Source organism: Suncus etruscus, chromosome 3, assembly GCF_024139225.1.
Source record: "Suncus etruscus isolate mSunEtr1 chromosome 3, mSunEtr1.pri.cur, whole genome shotgun sequence".
Classification (NCBI taxonomy): Eukaryota; Metazoa; Chordata; class Mammalia; order Eulipotyphla; family Soricidae; genus Suncus; species Suncus etruscus.
The window spans coordinates 162,236,943-162,256,546 of record NC_064850.1 but is presented as its reverse complement, the minus strand read 5'-3'; the positions used below and the strand labels follow the sequence as shown (position 1 = coordinate 162,256,546).

Below are 19,604 nucleotides of genomic sequence, written 5' to 3'. Positions count from 1 at the left end.
ATCTCTATAATACTTTTTATTTTGTGAAATAAATTTTATACCCATTATATGATTACTCCTTACCACTTAATACTGTTTCTAAACCATTCCTGGACCTGCTTCAAATACATCCTTTGAGCATAGTCTGAAATCTGGAGATGAGCTCACATCTCCATCTGAGATGTGTATTCGATTTTCTTCTATCTTGAGTTCATGTTCTCTCTTAGACACATATCCCTCTCTCTCTTCACACTTAGTAAATTTCTCTAAATAAAGCTATTTTAGTTTACTATGAAAATAAATTTTAACATAATTTTAATCTACCAATGTGTTTTTCTCTGTGACTAGCTAATTTCATGTAGTTTACTTGGATTTCATACAGACTAGAATATGAAAGGATTTTGTTCCTTTTAGACTGTATGAGAGTCTATAGAGTACAAACCCATTTAAGTAAGCCATGCATCATTTCACTCTGAAGGTTCATTATATATTTTGTTTTGGAGGGCCACAGCCAGTGATGCTCAGGGTTTACTCCTGGCTATGCACTCAGAAATTGTTCCTGGCTTGGGGGACCAGATAGAACTCCAGGGATTGAAGAGAGGTCCATCCTAGGTCAGCCACATGCAAGGCAAACACTCTATAGCTGCACTATTGCTCTGGCCCCTCTAAGAAATATATTTTATATAAAATAAAAAAAATATATATGCATATTTTAAATTATTATAGAGTATACTTATACCAACTGACACAGAGACCACTATATACTTAGGCTATATAAAGGATCATTATAATATGGTTTGCTTATCATGACACATTTTATTCATTAATTGATAGGCATTTGTGTTGCTTTTTTCTTTTGGATTTTTTTTTTTTTTTGGTTTTTGGGCCACACCCGTTTGACGCTCAGGGGTTACTCCTGGCTATGTGCTCAGAAATTGCCCCTGGCTTGGGGGGACCATATGGGACGCCGGGGGATCGAACCGTGGTCCTTCCTTGGCTAGCGCTTGCAAGGCAGACACCTTACCTCCAGCGCCACCTACCCGGCCCCCTTTTGGATTTTTTTTAGTAACTCTGCTATGTATATGAAGGTACAACTATCTCTTTCAGATTTCCCATTCCTACTGGAACACCTCCCCAACTTCAAAGAAAAAGGGGGTTGTATTCAGAACTTTGAAACATCTATCCTGGAGTGGTATTATTATGTAATATAATGGGTCTAAGTTTAGATGTGTTTTTTTTTTTTTTGAGGAACTGTTGTTTCCTCTATCATTTGTACTACCAATAGTGCATAAGGACTTCTAATTTAGCATGGAACTACCAACACTTATTATTTTCTTAACTTTAGTAGTAGCAATCCCTAGTGTGTGAGATTATGTCTATTGTTGTTTTGATGACTATGTTAAGCATCTTTTTATATTACTGGATACTTGTATAGTATTCCAGGGGCCCTCAAACTTTTTAAACAGGGGGCCAGTTCATTGTCCCTCAGACCATTGGAGGGTCTGACTATAGTAAAAACAAAACTTATGAACGAATTCTTATGCACACTGCATATATCTTATTTTGCAATGAAGAAACAAAACAAAATACAATATGTGGCCCGCGGGCCATAGTTTGAGGACCACTGATTTAGACCAAGTCTACTTATATGTTCTTTTTTGACAATATCTAAAGTGTTTGTTCAAGATATTCGCTCATTTTAATCAAATTATCTTTTTTATTTACTTATATATATTTACTATATTTGAATTATATATCTAATACATAAATGTGCCAGAAATAATATTCTCTGAATTTAAAATGAAGTATTTCAGTTGAAAATGAACAGACACTTGGACAAAGAAGAAATACAAATGGCCAAAAGACACATGAAAAAATGCTCCACATCACTAATCATCAGAGAGATGCAAATCAAAACAACGATGAGATACCACCTCACACCACAGAGAATGGCACACATCACAAAAAATGAGAATAAACAGTGTTGGTGGGGATGTGGAGAGAAAGGGACTCTTATCCACTGCTGGTGGGAATGCCGTCTAGCTCAACCTTTATGGAAAGCGATATGGAGATTCCTCCAAAAACAGGAAATCGAGCTCCCATACAATCCAGCTATACCACTCCTAGGAATATACTCTAGGAACACAAAAATACAATACAAAGACCCCTTCCTTACACCTATATTCATTGCAGCACTATTTACCATAGCAAGACTCTGGAAACAACCAAGATGCCCTTCAACAGACGAATGGCTAAAGAAACTGTGGAATATTATGCAGCTGTCAGGAGAGATGAAGTCATGAAATATTCCTATACATGGATGTACACAGAACCTATTATGCTGAGTGAAATAAGTCAGAGAGAGAGAAAAACACAGAATGGTCTCACTCATCTATGGATTTTAAGAAAAATGAAAGACATTCTTGCAATAATAATTTTCAGACACAAAAGAGAAAAGAGCTGGAAGTTCCAGCTCACCTCAGGAAGCTCACTGCAAAGAGTGATGAGTTTAGTTAGAGAAATAAATACATTTTGAACTGTCCTAATATTGAGAATGTATGAGGGAAATGGAGAGCCTGTTTAGAGTACAGGCAGGGGTCAGGTGGGGAGGAGGGAGATTTTGGACATTGGTGATGGGAATATTGCACTGGTGATGGGTGGTGTTCTTTACATGACTGAAACCCAAACACAATCAAGTATGTAATCAAGGTGTTCAAATAAAAAAAAAGTATTTCAGTTGAGATATAAGTATTTTACCAATGAATTTGACATTAATATAAATTATAGATTTCAGTTACAGAACCTTTGGTTAATCATAAATAAAATAGTTATATAAATGGGAGTAATAAAGAATCTTGGCCTGAACTCTTCACCACCAAGAATAATTCCCCAATTTAAATTGTTAAAAAAAAAGAAGAAAGAAAATCTCCAAGATTGAGCATAGATAACTGCCTATAAAAAAAAAACACAGAAACTATTCTCCCTACATTTAAGATTAAAATTGCATTCTGACCACCATTCTGGCCAGAATAGCTTTCAAATTATCTTTATTCTTATACCACCTTATTCTGTTTAAAATCTGTGATAGACAGAAACATTAATTCAATAGTATATATTCTTATGTCTGTTGAAGCAACTAGTGCAGTACCCAGGATAAGAAAGCAACCCAAATGTTCAACACAGGTGAATGAATAAATAAGTTACAATCTATGTATACAATAGCATAATATTAAAGTATAAGAAAATATAAATATTTCTGTTTGCTGGATGAAATTTGTATGGAACTAAGTGCCATCATATCACATAAAGTAAGTGAAGAGAACAAAAACTAGATGATCTCATGCATTGCTATCACATTGAGAGACAAGAGAACAAACAATACGGAATAAGTTCAAATCCTTGGCCTTTGCTAGCAAAGCAGAATATTCTCAAGCAGTTTGGAGTGTGGGAAAATAGCAGCAACAAAAAGACTGGTGAGAATCTAGGGAATTGGGGTGTTGGTGAACTTTGATTTACAGAATTTGTAGTTTAAAAAAAAACACATCAAAGCATTCTGTCGATAACTTCCATCATATAAAAATACAGAAAAATCCATCTATGAACAAGAATGCAATAAATTTTCAACTTCAACTTGGAATGATTTTTCCAGGAAGTATACCAAATTTTGAACTTCCAAATTTCCAGCAGTGAGAAATCAGTGTTTACTTAAACCCCTCTTCTAGAATATTCTTGTTATAACAATACAAAATTTAAAAGTAGCAGAATATACTTCATCTATATTTCAGTTGGAATTTTTTTTTTAATTTGCTCTCCTTGCATCCCCATTGTTGATGATGCTGTTGATGTTTTGTTGTTACAATAATGGAGAGGATTGTGTCTTTGCCAGGCTGTTGTTAGCCATACTGCTCACTGGGAGTTACAGTCATATTCTCTCCTAGTTTTGCTCTCCATTTCTTGTGGTTGGCTCTTAACTGAGGCATCAAATTAGGGTTGAGATTATACCAAGGTACAGCACATTTTAGTTTGTCTGTATTAAAAATACACATGTTCAAGAGAACTCACAAAACTGTTTTTAGTGAGGCTCACCCGGAGTTGAACATTTTTTGTAGTGGTGCTTATGTATACATGTTTGTGTCATACCTGAAATAACTTTTAGTGCTGAAGACCACAGATATCAAAAGGCAGATCTATAAGTACCTTAGTAAATATGGGACACCAGGGATTTGAAGTGATGATATAGTTGGGGGAAGGCTGAGTGCTGTCCTAAAGCTCAGTGCTGTCCTTTTGAACAGAAATGAGAATTATTGAACTCTACTGCAAACCTACTAAATATGGTACATAAATGTATATTTTAATAAATCCTTAAAGTGATTTTGATACTTGCCAAGTTAAGGACTCACTGAATTAGCTAATTAATGCCATCCTTAAATAGGACTGTAGGGTCCTGAAAGATAGCACAGCACTGCCTTGCATGCAGTAGGACAGGACGTATGGTGGTTCGAATCTCGGTACCCCATATGGTCCCCTGAGCCTGCCAGGAGCAATTTCTGAGTGCAGAGACAGGAGCAACCCCTGAGCAACACTGTGTGTTACCCAAACAAACAAACAAACAAAAAAACAAAAACAAAAAAAAGAATAGGATTGTGGGGATCCCACATCTGCCACAAATTAAACTCATCAGCACAGTTCTACAGATCTTTGAAGCTTCTAGAACATGCACCTCAAAATTTCACAATACTGACAGCATAGTAGGAGCACATCAAATTAGATGAGAACATAGCCAAGATGCTGAGTAAGCTGACTAAACAAAAGCAATAACATAGGGGGCTCAACTAGCAATTTTAAAGCATAGTAAAACTCTCAGGCATGACATATTGACCCATTGTGAGATAAAACTATTTTCATAAATCTTTTTTACTAAAATATTTTTGATAAGTCCATTAGTCTTTTGGTTGTCACAATCAGCATAAAATGAATTATTTTGTGCCACTAAGGCATCTAACTTAAGGGGGGTTGATGACGAACTGGAGACAGTGGTGGATCGGTGGTCACACTGGTGGTGGGATTGGTGATGAAACACTAAACTCCTAAAACAACTGTATAATGAAGAACTCTGTAAACCTCAGTGTTTAAATATTGTTTCAATAATAACATTATTATCAAAGAATAATAGCATCTGGAAGCTGGAGAGATAGATACTACAGTAGGTAGGGCTCTTGCCTTGCATGTGTCCTGCTCAGGTTTAATCCCCCAATCCATCACATAATCTCCTGAGTCCATGGTAACTGAATCATCTCCATACATGCATTCCTATCTTCACTGCAGCACTATTTGCAATATTCAAGTAACCAAATAAAATAAAACAAGGTCACCAACTAGTGATTGTTTTAAAATACATGTTTATATATATATATATATATATATATACACATATATGTGTATACATATATATTTAACTACAAAAAATAAAGATAAAAGCTTGCCATTTTTCAGTGTTTGAAGAATTGTAGAGATTCTACTATGCAAAACAAACTAGGATAAGAAAGATATACACCAAATTATTATTTCATGCTAATATGGAGTATAAAGACACAAATCAATAAAATATACAAAACCACACTAGACTCTTATCAGAATGATTGGGACGTCAGGGCTTGGGAGCAAAGTTTGAGGTAGTCCAATACAGTGTGAAGGAGAATTATTGGTACTTTGTTGGCCTGTTTGTCATACATCTGAGGAGATATGAATCTGTAGTCATAAAACCTACAGTGTGATTAACTGTTAACCAGTTTTTAAAGAAAGTAAAACTATATTGAAACTGTTGAAGGTTCAAAGGATAGAAAATACATGGTCTCTCAGCGATTTCTAATTGAATATGTTTCAGTTGAACATAAGTTATCTTTTATAATGGTTATTATCAGTCTGTTACAGCTATTTAAAGAATATTCTGAATGTGCTGAATCCATATGGCCTTACTTAATGAACATTAAAAATGTCTCTATTTCCCATGGCTGCATATATCAAAAGTGGCCTGGCAGTTCCAATTGCATCTCATATCAAGTTTGGTTTTGAGCTCTATGTGATGATCCCAATGATCAAACAGATACAGCTTCATTCCTCTTGGAGTTTTCCTTTGTCCAAATATGTCATTTCTATTAAGATGTGAAAATGTGAGTAAATGTGTAAACTATTTTAAGGAGGTTCTTTACTAAGATGTGCCACATGTTATCCTAAAAGGAACAAGTGTAATATATAAATAAAAGAAAAGCTAACTTCATCCCCATAAACTAAATCCTGTATTTTTATAATAAGCAACACCATTTATGAGCCAAAGTTGTGAATTTTGAACATTTTTGTATTTTCATTTATTTGCATTAAAGTATTTATGATGGGTTAAATTGTACTAATGTGTATGTTTTAAACATACAGCACTATCATGACCTCTTAAACTGCAGTATTCCTTCTCTCACCTCTTAAATCCCAGCCCATATTTGGCAAACTCAGTGAGCGGTTTTATGCTTGCTTGATCTTTTTCTCTCCTTCCCTTATTCCCTCTGTTCCTCCTTCCTTCTCTCCCTCTCTCCCTCCTTCCCTCCATCCATTCTTCCCTACTTCCCTCCCTCCCTTCCCTTCCTCTCGCCCTCTCTACTTCCCTCCCTCCCTTCCCTTCATCCCTCCCTCTCTACTTCTTTTCCTTCTCTTTTCTTTCTCCCCTTCAAAAATGATTTTTTATAAAAATAATTTATTTCTTTCTACAAAATAATTTTTTTCTTCCTCATCTTTCCTCCCTTTTTTCTTTTTTATCTTTTTTACTTTAGTGGTAATGCATTCTTTTCTTTATTGGTAGTGCATTCTTTTCCTAAAACCACTTGTTGAAGATATTTTACTTTCCTACTTATATGATTTAATATCATACCATGAATTAATTGTCTGTATAACTGAGGGTCGGCTTCTGAGCTCTCTTTTTATTTGGTCTGAGAGATTGCTTTTATTTTAATGGTCTTTTGTTTTTATTACTATAGCTGTGCTTTTTCTTTGTTATTGGGCCACAACTAGTGTGTACAGGGATCACTCCTGACTGCATTCCAGGGACCATATGAGGTGTCATGTATGAAAATGTAGTCTGGATTTGCTGCATCCAAGGCAAACACACTACCCACTATACTATCTCTTTGGCCCTTATAACTGTATTTAAAAAATTTATTTGGTCATTTATTTCTACAAAAAATAATTGTTCTTGAAATTAAAACATTTTAGTCACCCAAAATTCTTATAATAATAAAGCAGATTCATGGTACAATATTTCCATATTCCATATTTTATTTGGTTATTCAAATGCCCATTTCTCTTTTGTTATTAATATTTTTATTTAAACACCTTCATTACAAATATTGTTGTAGTTGGTTTAAGTCATTTAGAGAACACCCCTTTTCACCAGTGCAATATTCCCACCACCAATATTCCAAATTGCCCTCCTCCCCATCCCCGCCCTTCGCCTGTTCTTGAGACAGGATTTCTACTTCCCTCATTCATTTGAATTGTTATGATAGTTCTCAGCTATAGTTATTTCTCTAACTGCACTCATCACTCTTTGTGGTGAGCTTCATTTTGCGAGCTGGAACTTCCAGTCCTCCTCTCTTTTGTCTGAGAATTATTGCAAAAATGTATTTTATTCTTCTTAAAATCCATAGATGAGGGAGACTATTCTGCATCTATCTCTCTCCCTCTCACTTATTTCTCATCTTAATATATTCCCATCTGTTTATCTATGCTTTCACTTGTTTGGAGAGTACAGTTTCCTCCTTGACGATGCCCTTTAGTCTCAGTGTCATACTGTGTTTTACCTAAAAGTTGTTCTATATACTTTATGGTTTCAGGTCTGTCTGATATCAAGTCTTTAGTCCATTTGGATTTGACCTTTGTACGTACTGTTAGCTGGAGGTCTGAGTTTGCTTTTTTGCAAGTGGCTAACCAGTTGTGCCAACACCACTTGTTGAAGAGGCTTTCCCTGCTCCATTTAGGATTTCTTGCTCTTATCAAAAATTAGTTGCTTGTATGTCTGGGGAACATTCTCTGAGTACTCAAGCCTATACCACTGATCTAAGGATCTGTCTTTATTCTAATACCATGCTGTTTTTATAACTATTTCTCTGTAATACAGTTATAAGTTGGGGAAAGTAATGCTTCCCATATTTATTTTCCCAAAAATCGCTTTAGCTATTCAAGTGTACTTATTGTTCCAAATGTCAGAATTGTTTGTACCACTTCTTTGAAGAATGTCATGAGTATCTTATGAGGGATCACATTAAATCTGTTTAATACTTTGGGGAGTATTGCCATTTTAATGATGTTAATCCTGCCAATCTATGAGTAGGTTATGTATTTCCATTTCTGTGTGTCCTTTCTTATTTCTTAAAGCCTGGTTTTATAGTTTTCTTTGTATAGGTCCTTCACATGTTTGGTAAAGTTGACTCCAAGATATTTGAGTTTGTATGGCACTAATGTGAATGGGGTTGTTTTCTTAATGTCCATTTTTCCAGTATCATTATTGGGAAGGCCATTGATTTTTGTGTGTTAATTTTGTAGCCTGCCACCTTTCTGTATGAGTCTATTGTTTCTAGAAGCTTTTTGGTAGAGTCTTTAGGGTTTTCTAAGTACAGAATCATGTAATCTGCAAACAGTGGGAGCTTGACTTCTTCCTTTCCTATCTGGATTCCCTTGAAATCTTTTCTTGCCTAATCACTATAGCAAGTACATCCAGTACTATGTTGAAAAGGAGTGGTGAGAGAGGACAGCCTTGTCCTGTACCAGATTTTAGAGGGAAGGCTTTTAGCTTTTATCCATTGATAATAATATTTGCCATTGGCTTGTGGTAAATGGCCTTAACTATACTGAGAAAGGTTCATTTCATTCCCATCTTGCTGAATGTTTTTATCAAGAATAGGTGTTGGGGGGCTGGCAAGGTGGCGCTAGAGGTAAGGTGTCTGCCTTTCAAGCGCTAGTCAAAGAAGGACTGCAGTTTAATCCCCTGGCATCCCATATGGTCCCCCCAAGCCAGGGGCAATTTCTGAGCGCTTAGCCAGGAGTAACCCCTGAGCATCAAATGGGTGTGGCCCAAAAACAAAAACAAAACAAAAAGAATGGGTGTTGGGCCTTATCAAATGCTTTCTCTGCATCTATTGATATGATCATTTAATTTTTATTTTTCTTGTTGTTGATTTTATGTATTATGTTGATAGATTTATGGATGTTATGTGCCAGCATGTGGTCTATCCTGGCAAATGACCCATGTACATTGGAGAATAATGTGTATCCAGGTTTCTGGGGATGGAGTATCCTATATATATCTAGTAGGCCTCTTTCTTCCATTTCTATTTTTATGGCTAATATATCTTTGTTGGGTTTCAGTCTGGTTGACCTATCAAGTGTTGACAGGGCCATGTTGTGGTCTCCCACAATTATAGTGTTATTATTGATGTCCTCTTTCAAATTTGTCAGTAATTGCATTGGATATTTTGCTGGTCTCTCATTGGGTGCTTATATGTTTAGTAGTGTGATTTCTTCCTGTTGCACATATCCTTTGATTAGTACAAAATGTCCATCTTTGTCCCTTACAACTTTTCGGAGTCTAAAGTTTGTGTTGTCTGATATTAATATGGCCACCTCAGCATTTTTTAATATAATTTTTATTTTATCATAGTGGCTTACATATTGTTGACAATAATATTTTAGGTACATATTTACATAAAATCAGGGGGATTCCCATCACCGATTTGTCCTCCCTACACCTCTGTTTTCTCCTATCTCCCAAATCCTCCTCCCTCACCCCCGGGGCTAGAAAATGCGGTCCCCTCTGTACCTAGCCTACTACTTAGTAGTCTTGCACCTGTTTGGTCTTGGTGCCTCCCTTATTTCCCCCTCTAACTGGGAGGCAGGACTAGCTAGTTCAAGATACGTAGTTTTGTTTGAAAAAGAGAAAAGTAATAAACTGGGGTAAAAGTTTAATACGCCGAAAATGGGCGGAATCCTTCTAGAGGCTCTCATTATTGGTTTGAGAGACGAAGGAGAAAAAGAAGGTGAAACACTCCACCAGTACAAAAAGAAGTGTCAAATATCCAGTGAGGACTCCAACAATAACGATAGGCACCACAATAAAAAAAACTGCCATGGTGTTGAGATAAGAAACATGGCAGAACACATAAAGAAAGAAAAGAAAAGAAGAGAAAAAAATAAGTATAAATGGGGACAAAAACTTCAATAACCACACCAAAACAAAGAAATTGACCAAAAATAGATAGGTAAATAAAAATAATAATAATAATAAATGAAGATAAAAAATAATATATAAAAAATAAACAATGTTTTGTGCTTTTTGCTCTTTTTCCCCTCCTGCCCTGGCACAGTAAATATTGGGGTCATTTGAAAAGGAATTCACGTGGCCTAAGAGATATGGGGTTTCTCCACACTTGGAGTATATTGTCATGGGATTAACTATAGACTCTGTTCAGGATCATTTACTCTCCAGGTGGTGCTTTTGTGGTGTTTGGAAGACTTCTGCTCTGTCCTGGGTGATACAATCAGACCTCTGTATCTAGAGATCTCAGTCTCTGCACAGGTCCAGGGGTGGGACTTATGATGAAGTCAGTCTTTGTGGTTCTAGAAGTTCTGTTCCCTCAGTGTCATTTTAATCCATCTTCTGTGGTTGGTGGTCTTGGTCTTTGCACTAAACCTAGGATGGCACCTAGGATAGCGTCTTTCTTTGTGTTTCCAGAAGCCCCATTCCCTTACAATTGTCTCTGCCAGACCTTTGGAACTGGGGATCATGGTTATTGTGCAGGTCGTAGTTCAAACCCTAGACTAGGGATTTTTTATTGGTCCTAAGATATATACAGTCTGGTCATGGTTCTAGCAGCCAGTCATCTGTAAATCGCGATCTTGGCTTTTGGACCTACCAAAGGGTGACAAGTCTTCTGATTTTGTCTTATCGTTAGCTGATAAGGTAGGATTACCTACTCTTAGGTCAAGTTGTTCCCATTTTCCTCGTTGTCAGGATATCATATTAGAGCTGGCACTTGTTGGTGACCCAGCAGTATTAAGGCTGTCCCGGATGGGATTTGTTTCCTGCAGCTGTTGTGAAGAACTGTGCTGTTTCTATGTCTGGGATCCAGGGTTCAATGCTGGATGGATGGTATCTAATCACCTGACTACCTTAGCATTTTTAAGGGTTTTGTTTGCTTGAATGATTGTCTTCCAGCCCTTGATTTTGAGTCTATGCTGTTCTGACTATTCAGGTGTATTTCTTATAGGCATCAGAAGGTTGAATTCATCTTTTGATCCATTTAGCCACTCTGTGTTTCCTAATTGGTGCATTTAGTTCATTGACATTGAGGGAGATCATTGTCATGGGATAATGTCATCTTTGTGTATAAGTTTGGTGTGTCTATTGGTATGTCTTTTCTTAAAGTAGACCTTTCAGTTTTTCCTTTAAGGCTGGTTTTGCATGTATGAAGTTTCTGAGGTGTTGCTTATCCGTGAAACTATGTATGATTCCTTCAAATGTGAAAGTGAGCTGGACTGTGTGCAATATTCTAGGTGAAGCATCCATTTCATTCTGTCTTGTCACAGTATCCCACCACTGCCTTCTGGCCTTGAGAGTTTCTTGGGACATGTCTGCTGTACATCTTAAGGTTGTTTCTTTGAATATAATTTCTCTTTATGATCTTACTGCTTTCAGTATTCTATCTCTGTGGGATTGGTCATTGTGCGTAGAATGTGACTTGGGGAGTTTTTCTTTGGGTCTCTTTTAGTTGGTATTCTTCGGGCATGCAGGATTTGATTGCATGCAATCTTTAGCTCTGGGGATTTCTCTGTGATTATATCCTTGACTGTTGATTCTTCCTGGGATCTCCTTCCTGGGCTTCTTAGACTCCAATGATTTTTATGTTGTTTCTGTTGAGTTTATTAAAGACTTCTATTTTCATCTGTTCACATTTCTTGAGTACTTTTTCCATCGACTGATCAATTGCCTTAAGGTTCTTTTCCAATCTCTTCTGCTGTGTGGAGTTTTTCTGCATTTCATCTTTCAGTTCACTGATTCTGTCCTTGGCTGCTGTTATCCTGTTGGAGAGATTTTCCGTTGAACTTTTCATTTCACCTACCATGTTTTTCAGATCTGTTGTTTCAGTTTGGAGTTTTCTGATTTCTATCTTTGTGTTCTTTTTAGAGCTAGGACTATATTTTCTTTGATTTCCATGAGGATCCTCCACATTTCTATTCTAAACTTCTTATCTGAGAAATTAATCAGATGGTTGGTATCTTCTTCATTTTCTGTGCACGGAGTTTGCCTGTGAGTTTTCCTCATTGTCACATTTTTAGTGTGATTTTTTTTTTCTGCGTGTTATGGTGGGGGTCATTATTTCGAAAGCACACATGGCTATGGAGCTCTTCTGGGTCCCTAGGAGAGAGTTTTTGCTGGACCATGCTGGCCCTCTCAGGAGAGCTTCCTGGCTAGTTCCCTCAACATTTCCTCTCTAAAGTCCTTATCAGAGTGGCTATATAGGTGGCTGATACTAAATGGGGCTTCAGAACTACTATCTTCATTCACTAAGTGTGATGGGGTTCTGCACTGCTTTCCCATTGTGACCTTTGCTGTGTACTTAGTTTTTCAGCACTTTGCTAACAGTCTGCTACCTCAGTTTCTTGGGTCTATGTGGCTGGATTCCTCTATGTATATTCATGGCTTGAAACTTCGTATCTTCTTAGTGTTGATAGTATTTCATTATATAGCTATACCATAATTTAGACATTCACCTACTGGTACATGTCTTATTTCCCCTGCCCCAAGTTTTGGTAGTTAGAAAACAATTAGAAACCTCAATAGAAAGGTTTTGTATAAATTTATTTTGAACTTCTCAGGCAAATAACAAGAATCAGGATTGCTGGAGCATATAGTAAGTGTGTGTTTAATTTTGGAATAAAATGTCACTTTATATTCTAAAGTGGCTAAAATCACTTTGAGCTTCAACAGCAATGAAGGTTAAGGTCCTACTGATTTATATCCTCAAAAGAATTTGGTGTTGTCATCATCATTCTTAAACTGTAAAAGTGTATTAGTATAGCTCTTTATTTTCTAATTCACAATCCCAGGTGAGAAAATGGTATAGAAAATATTTTCATATGATTAGTTGATATCTGTATATCTGTTTTGTTCATTATCTATTTTCAAAAATCAGATTGTTGTTTTATTATTGAGATTTTTATGTTCTTTGTACGTTTTAAAGAACAGTCCTTTAGGATATTTATTTTGCAAGTCAGTTTTTTGTCTTCATTTTCTTAGGGGTTTTGTTCTTATTTATTTCATATAAACTTTCACTCTTTTGTACAAACTCTTATGTCAAGGTCTGACATTCAAAAGATTGCAATATTCTTTTTCCTAGTTTTAAAAAATAGATGCTTTGTAGAAAGAGGAATCTATAGTTGAGTGCCCTTCCTGTAAAGACTATTTCTTGGCTGCTCTGAGGAAAGAGGTCGAGGAATGTCTTGATATCTCTCACTATAGCTTGAAAGAAAATATTTATTAATATTAAAAAGTAGAGATAAATCCAATTTTGATTCTGTGTTCAATTTTATAGTATATTAAGAGTTCATAGTTTAACAAAAATATTACAGTGAACTGATTTATAAGTGAGACTGTGAAAATTAACTTAATTTTCGTGGCCTTGAAAATAGATATTCAACACTAAGAGGGTTATGCAATGACACTGTCTAAGAAGCAATTCATTTAATCAAATTTTAATTTATATGCTAGGGGTGTCATTGCCCATGCCTTAGTTCATAATTTTATTATGTAAAATAGGGCTTCCTTTACCTTTAACAACTAATGCTAGAAAGCTTGCACTTGCAATGAATTGATGGGTTATGCATATCTTGTATAGAAAAAATACTATGTGTTTATGTTAAAATAAGCATATTTAAAACTCTTAACAATTACTAATTAAAATTATACATAAAGGGATAGAGTAATAGTACTTCATACTTGTTTTTGCACATGACTTCCTGGGTTCAATCCCCACACACATATGATTTTCCTGAGCCCAGCCATTAATGATCCCCAAGCACAGAATTGAGTAATTCTGGGACACCAAATAATCTTAACTGATAAAAAATGTTAGTTCAATACCTTAACATCACTTTTTATATCAGTGATCTAGTATAGTTTATCATTCTCTTTGGGGTTCTTAAATATGCTACACATATTATTTCTTATGGAGTCATATTTGATCACAGTTTGTTAAATTTCCTTATTCTTTTTTTGGGGGGACGGAGTCACACCCAGCAGTGCTCAGGGGTAGTGCTCCTGGCTCTATGCTCAGAAATCGCTCCTGGGAGGCTCAGGGGACAATATGGGATGCCAGGATTCGAGCCACCGTCCTCTGGCACGCAAGGCAAACAACTATCTTCATGCTATCTCTCTGGCCCCATCTTATTCTTTTTTTTTGGGGGGGGGTCACACCGGCAGCACTCGGGTTACTTCTGGCTCTATGCTCAGAAATCACTCCTGACTGGCTTGAGGGACCATATGGGATGCTGGGATTCGAATCACCGTCCTTCTGCATATAAGGCAAACGCCTAACTGCTATGCTATCTCTCCAGCCCCTTTATTTTTAAGATACTTTGTTCTGAAGGTCATTTTTGAGGGGAAGGGCACACCTAATAATATATGTAGGGATCATTTCTAGAAATCCTTAGATGGCCATATAGGATGCCAGGTAGCAAATCCAAGTCAGCCACAGGCAAGGCCAGTACTCTACCCTATGTATTATCTCTCTAGTGAAGGTCTTTTGTAAAAAAATTTTTATAACATTGTCTTGAGTGAAATAGAAATATCATTATCACATATATGCTTTTAATTGCTATTTTTGAAATATGGGTATTATATAGTTTTATAATGATTTATTTCTTTACTATTACAGACATAATTTTAAATGATTGAGCTTCAAACTTAAAAATCATGAAAGGGAGTGATAGAGTAATTAATTATACAACCACACACTTAAGAACCCATGGCTTAATTTCAGAACTTTGATCTAGATTCTCAAATAATGTTACTAGATTTTTTTATATTCTTCTGAATAAATTAAATCCAACTATATTTCAGTAACTAACAAGTTTATTTATTTTTTTGTTTTGGTTTTTAACCTAAAGAGTACAGTTGAGATAGTCATGCATTGGATGGACAATACTGGTTACACTATGATTAAAATTTCTCCAGGAGTGCTTTTGAATTAAAAATATGCTAAAGTAATAGTAGTATAAGGCACTACTATATACAAGCACGCATTCAACCCTATTTTCTTTTTTTTTTTTTTTTTTTTTTTGATTTTTGGGCCACACTCAGCAATGCTCATGAGTTACTCCTGGCAGGCTTGGTGGACCATATGAAATGCTGGGGATCATACCTGGGTCCATCCCAGGTCTGCAGTATGCAAGGCAAATACTCTACTGCTGTGCTGTCACTTTAGCCCCACATTCAACTTTTATACATAAGGAAGATTGTTAGGTCTAACTGATGATTATAATTAAACTTGGTTTATTTTCCTTAAATCAAAAAGCAGATGCATAGAAATTCATTAACTAATATTAAAGATGTTGTCTTAAAATACTACCACATGCTTCTGTTACCCCCTATCCCCCATTCTTCTGGTGTAACCTTACCTGATGGTGAGACCTGCCCATTTCTGGGAGGGGTGTTTGGGAGGGGTATCAAAAGGATTACCTCAGGGGCATGGAGGGTATTTGGGGAATTGATTGAGAGATATGCAGCAGGGGAGAAGGAGTGCTGGCAGGATGGAGAGTTAGAAGAGACAGGTTGAATGCAGGACTTAAGTAGGTTTAATATTAGAGTCCACACATGTTGGCCAGGGCTTAATAAAGCTTCATGTCTCCTGAAACCTGACTGTTGTGGATCATTCTCTCACCTCCATGCTAAGACCGCCGGCTGGAGGGATTGGAGGCGCCTCTATCCCTGCATCCATCCCATCAGCATCAACCTCCATCCAGAACTCCATAATTAATGTAATTCTACATGCTTCAAAAATTTTGTATTAGCCAAGACAGCATATCAATCTCTTAACTTACTTATGTTTTTAATATCAATGAAGTTGTACTGATCTGAAGTCATTTTATCTATAAGAAAACATAACTGAGTGGTTCTAGTAAATTGGTTACAGGTGTTTTTTTTCTTCTTTTGTGGAATATAGATATTGAATGGAAACAGTAATTACTCTTCAAAAGCTAAATTCAATAAACTTGAAAATATTTTTATTTCAAATGGGTGGTGAAAATATTTTTCATAGCTTTTGAGCACTGAAAATACAATGGTATGAGAGAGAAAATGAATCTTCAGGTGACAATTACAGTTTTTATACAATTTCAGTTTCTTGAACTATCAACAGATGTAAACAAGATTAAAATATTAAGTTGAATTTTAAAACAATACAAAATTATGCTAGAGCTATAAGTTTAAAAACAGAAATTTCTTCCTTTCTTTCTAGTCTCCTGCACATAGCTATTCAAGCTATGACTCTGGAAAAAATGAGAGTGTGGACCGGGGTGCTGAGGACCTGTCTCTTAATAGGGGAGATGAGGACGAAGACGACCACGATGACCATGACGATTCTGAGAAAGTTAACGAGACAGATGGCGTGGAGGCAGAACGGCTGAAAGCTTTTAATGTGAGTCCTGCCATACTTCCAGTGTGGCTTCATTTTTACCACTTCGCTTTTATGTTGTTGCTTATTGGTAAATGTGGATATTTTAGAGACACATTTGTTTAATTTACAGAAGGATTTAAAAAGTACATGAAACACTCTTTGCCAACCAGACACCAGAATTGCTGTGTTTTGTTTAGAATTTAAAAACCCAATGTGAGCTGAAAACTGGAGTTATGTTGTGTGAGTATGCATGTTTACCTAGTGGATGAAGGGGGCCTCAGCTTATTCTTCAGAGTATGCTGGTTATCACTTATTTCTGTTGCTTTCTTAGCTTATCTAATTATGCATGACAACGAGTCAGTTGTTTGTTTTCAGAGATTAGGACAGAGGAGTGCAGCTATGTAATAGTTGTATTTATCATTAATTGACAATTTTATGGGGTGCTTAATTGTTGCAGTCTACTGTTATTTTATGTTTTTATTTCCTGACACAATATTCTACTCCGTCTGTATGTCTGTCTTTCTTTATCTCTCTCTCTCTAATTTTTTTATCCAACCATTTAGAAAGTCTTTAAAGGGTGTTTGATTAAAATTTCTGGCTTTCCATTGCAAAGTTCTCCAGTGCATAAACCAGAAAAACAGGAGTATATTCCTTTTGGTAATCAAAACAGGAAGCTAGGAACAGAAGAGAGCAGCCCTCCAAACCCTTCTCCTCTGTCTCCCTCTTGCCAACAGATGTTTGTCAGGCTGTTTGTAGATGAAAACTTGGACCGAATGGTCCCAATCTCTAAGCAGCCCAAAGAAAAGATCCAGGCTATCATTGACTCATGCAGGCGACAATTCCCTGAGTATCAAGAGCGTGCCAGAAAACGTATACGTACTTACCTCAAGTCCTGCAGGCGGATGAAAAGAAGTGGTTTTGAGATGGTGAGTTTTGAATTAAACACAGCCCTAGATTCCATCAAAATTCCACATGTAAACCATGACACTATTTTTTTTCATCTTAGTGTCCTTTTTATTTTTTCCATAAAGGAATTTTTGTTTGCTTGTTTGTTTTTCCCCTTCTCCTTTTCATTTCCCTGAAGTATTTTTTTCCCTTTGTTTATTCAGTAAGGAATATTTTGTGAAGCCAGTGCTTGCAGGCCTATATGCTACATTGTCATAGAAAATGAGTATTTTCGAGTCAAAAGTCAAGTGAGAAGAAACATCTCATTCATTCCCCATCCCCACCCAGTCACTAGTAAAGTCCATATAAGAAAATCAAGTGTTGAACTGAAATACCAGTTGCTACTTTAGAAGATTTGTTATAATGGCTTTCTCTGGAATGAAAGGAATGGATAGTCCACCTAAGTGCTGTTGCTTCATACCAACAGTTAACAAATAGCAAATCTTAAAATTAATGATTAAAAATTGAAGGCCTCATAGGCTTTGTTGTATTCAGCATATTGTGTTCTTGTGGAGAGTAACATGAGCTTCTAAATTCACCTGGACTTTATACAGATAGAATCATGCTGACATTAGATTATTTATGAGTGGAAAGTAGATATCAATGTATTTTGAACTTTTTTTCCATTTCACCTTGCTCTAATTGTTACACCTAGATTGAATACGTTTCGTTGCAATGCTTTTTTTTTTTTAACTTCTTTGCTTTTTTTGTATGTGAGCATAAATGTATTGGAAAATTTCTGAATCCATTAATAATCCTGGCTCCATTAAAGCCAAGATTATTAGGCTTTGTGATGTTTCTTTGATGTATTAGGTATGATAGGCTAGGAGTTGGACTGGGGAGATTTCAGTGTATATCAGATATTAGAAGACATATGACATAAAAGAACCAATATATCCACTGCCTGTTATCCATTTTTCCCATTGGATTGTTGAAATAGCTTTCATGATTTTAAAATAAAAAAATGAACACTACTATAAAACAGTCTTTAGATAGCCAAGAATTGTACCCAAAAATCATAGATCTACCACTATGCAATTGTGTCCTGGACAAGTTTCTACAATTTCCTGTGCCTCACATGAACAGAATAATTCAAATTATAAAGCTCTGAGAATTGTTACCACATTATCACATGTAAATCTATGCAAAAGAAATTTGACCAATAATAACTATTTTCTAAATCTGGAATCTTCATATATTTTAATTTATTATATATATAATTTAATTTATTTAAACCATCTTCTGAAAAAAAGCATTAAAATTATTTATAGTATACAATCACAGACCATTTTATTTGAGTATTTTTCAGGTTTCTCAGAATAAGTTCATTGAATTCAAGTTGTGGCACACGAGTTACTTTAATATAAAATTTACACAGCAATGCCTTGTTGTTCTTAGTTTTGACAATGAAGCAGTATGGTATCAGAGAAAATGCTTTATAATTTAAAATTAATTTTCACCTACCTAGTAGTATAGAGGAATTAGATTATAAAAAAGGAAAGATACACATGATTAAAAGCCCAGTATCCTAACATTGCTTCTTAGTTCAGAACCACTTAGCAGTTGATATAAAATTTTAGTTAAAAATAATAATATCGTTCAGAATTCAATGCATAACATATATAGTTTTCATACAGAAAACAAATATACATTATATCAATTACCAGTATTTTTATTTTATCTACATTTTATAACAAAATGTTTCTTTCTGATCTTTATCTTTCCTTACGGTAGAGGGGAAGAGTGGATGACCACACCCACCAGGAATCATTTGTGTGTGATGTTGGGGATTGAGCTGTAGTCAGTCACATGAAAGGCAAACTAATATTTCTGTCTCTTTCTTTGCTTTGCTTTGTTTTGTTTGGGGACTATACAACAATTCTTAGGGATCTCACTAGTGGTACTCAGGGAATATGTGGGAATAGAACACAGGTTGGCAAAAGTCTTACTCACTGTTCTTTCTTTTTA

General features: G+C 35.8%; 1 protein-coding gene across 6 annotated transcripts in view; it reads left to right on the top strand.

Annotated features, from left to right (window-relative positions):
* NOL4 (nucleolar protein 4) overlaps positions 1 to 19,604 on the top strand; it is a 332,223-nt gene that overhangs the window by 247,331 nt on the left and 65,288 nt on the right. For 3 of the 6 annotated variants that reach the window (XM_049769650.1, XM_049769652.1, XM_049769655.1), the window contains exons 7-8: positions 16,533 to 16,712; positions 17,426 to 17,617. The exons of 1 other annotated variant lie outside the window; for it this stretch is intronic. In XM_049769650.1, coding sequence (XP_049625607.1) covers positions 16,533 to 16,712; positions 17,426 to 17,617 — 372 coding nt within the window. The remainder of the gene's footprint in view (positions 1 to 16,532; positions 16,713 to 17,425; positions 17,618 to 19,604) is intronic. 2 more of the 6 variants (XM_049769656.1, XM_049769651.1) reach the window with 1 other exon arrangement.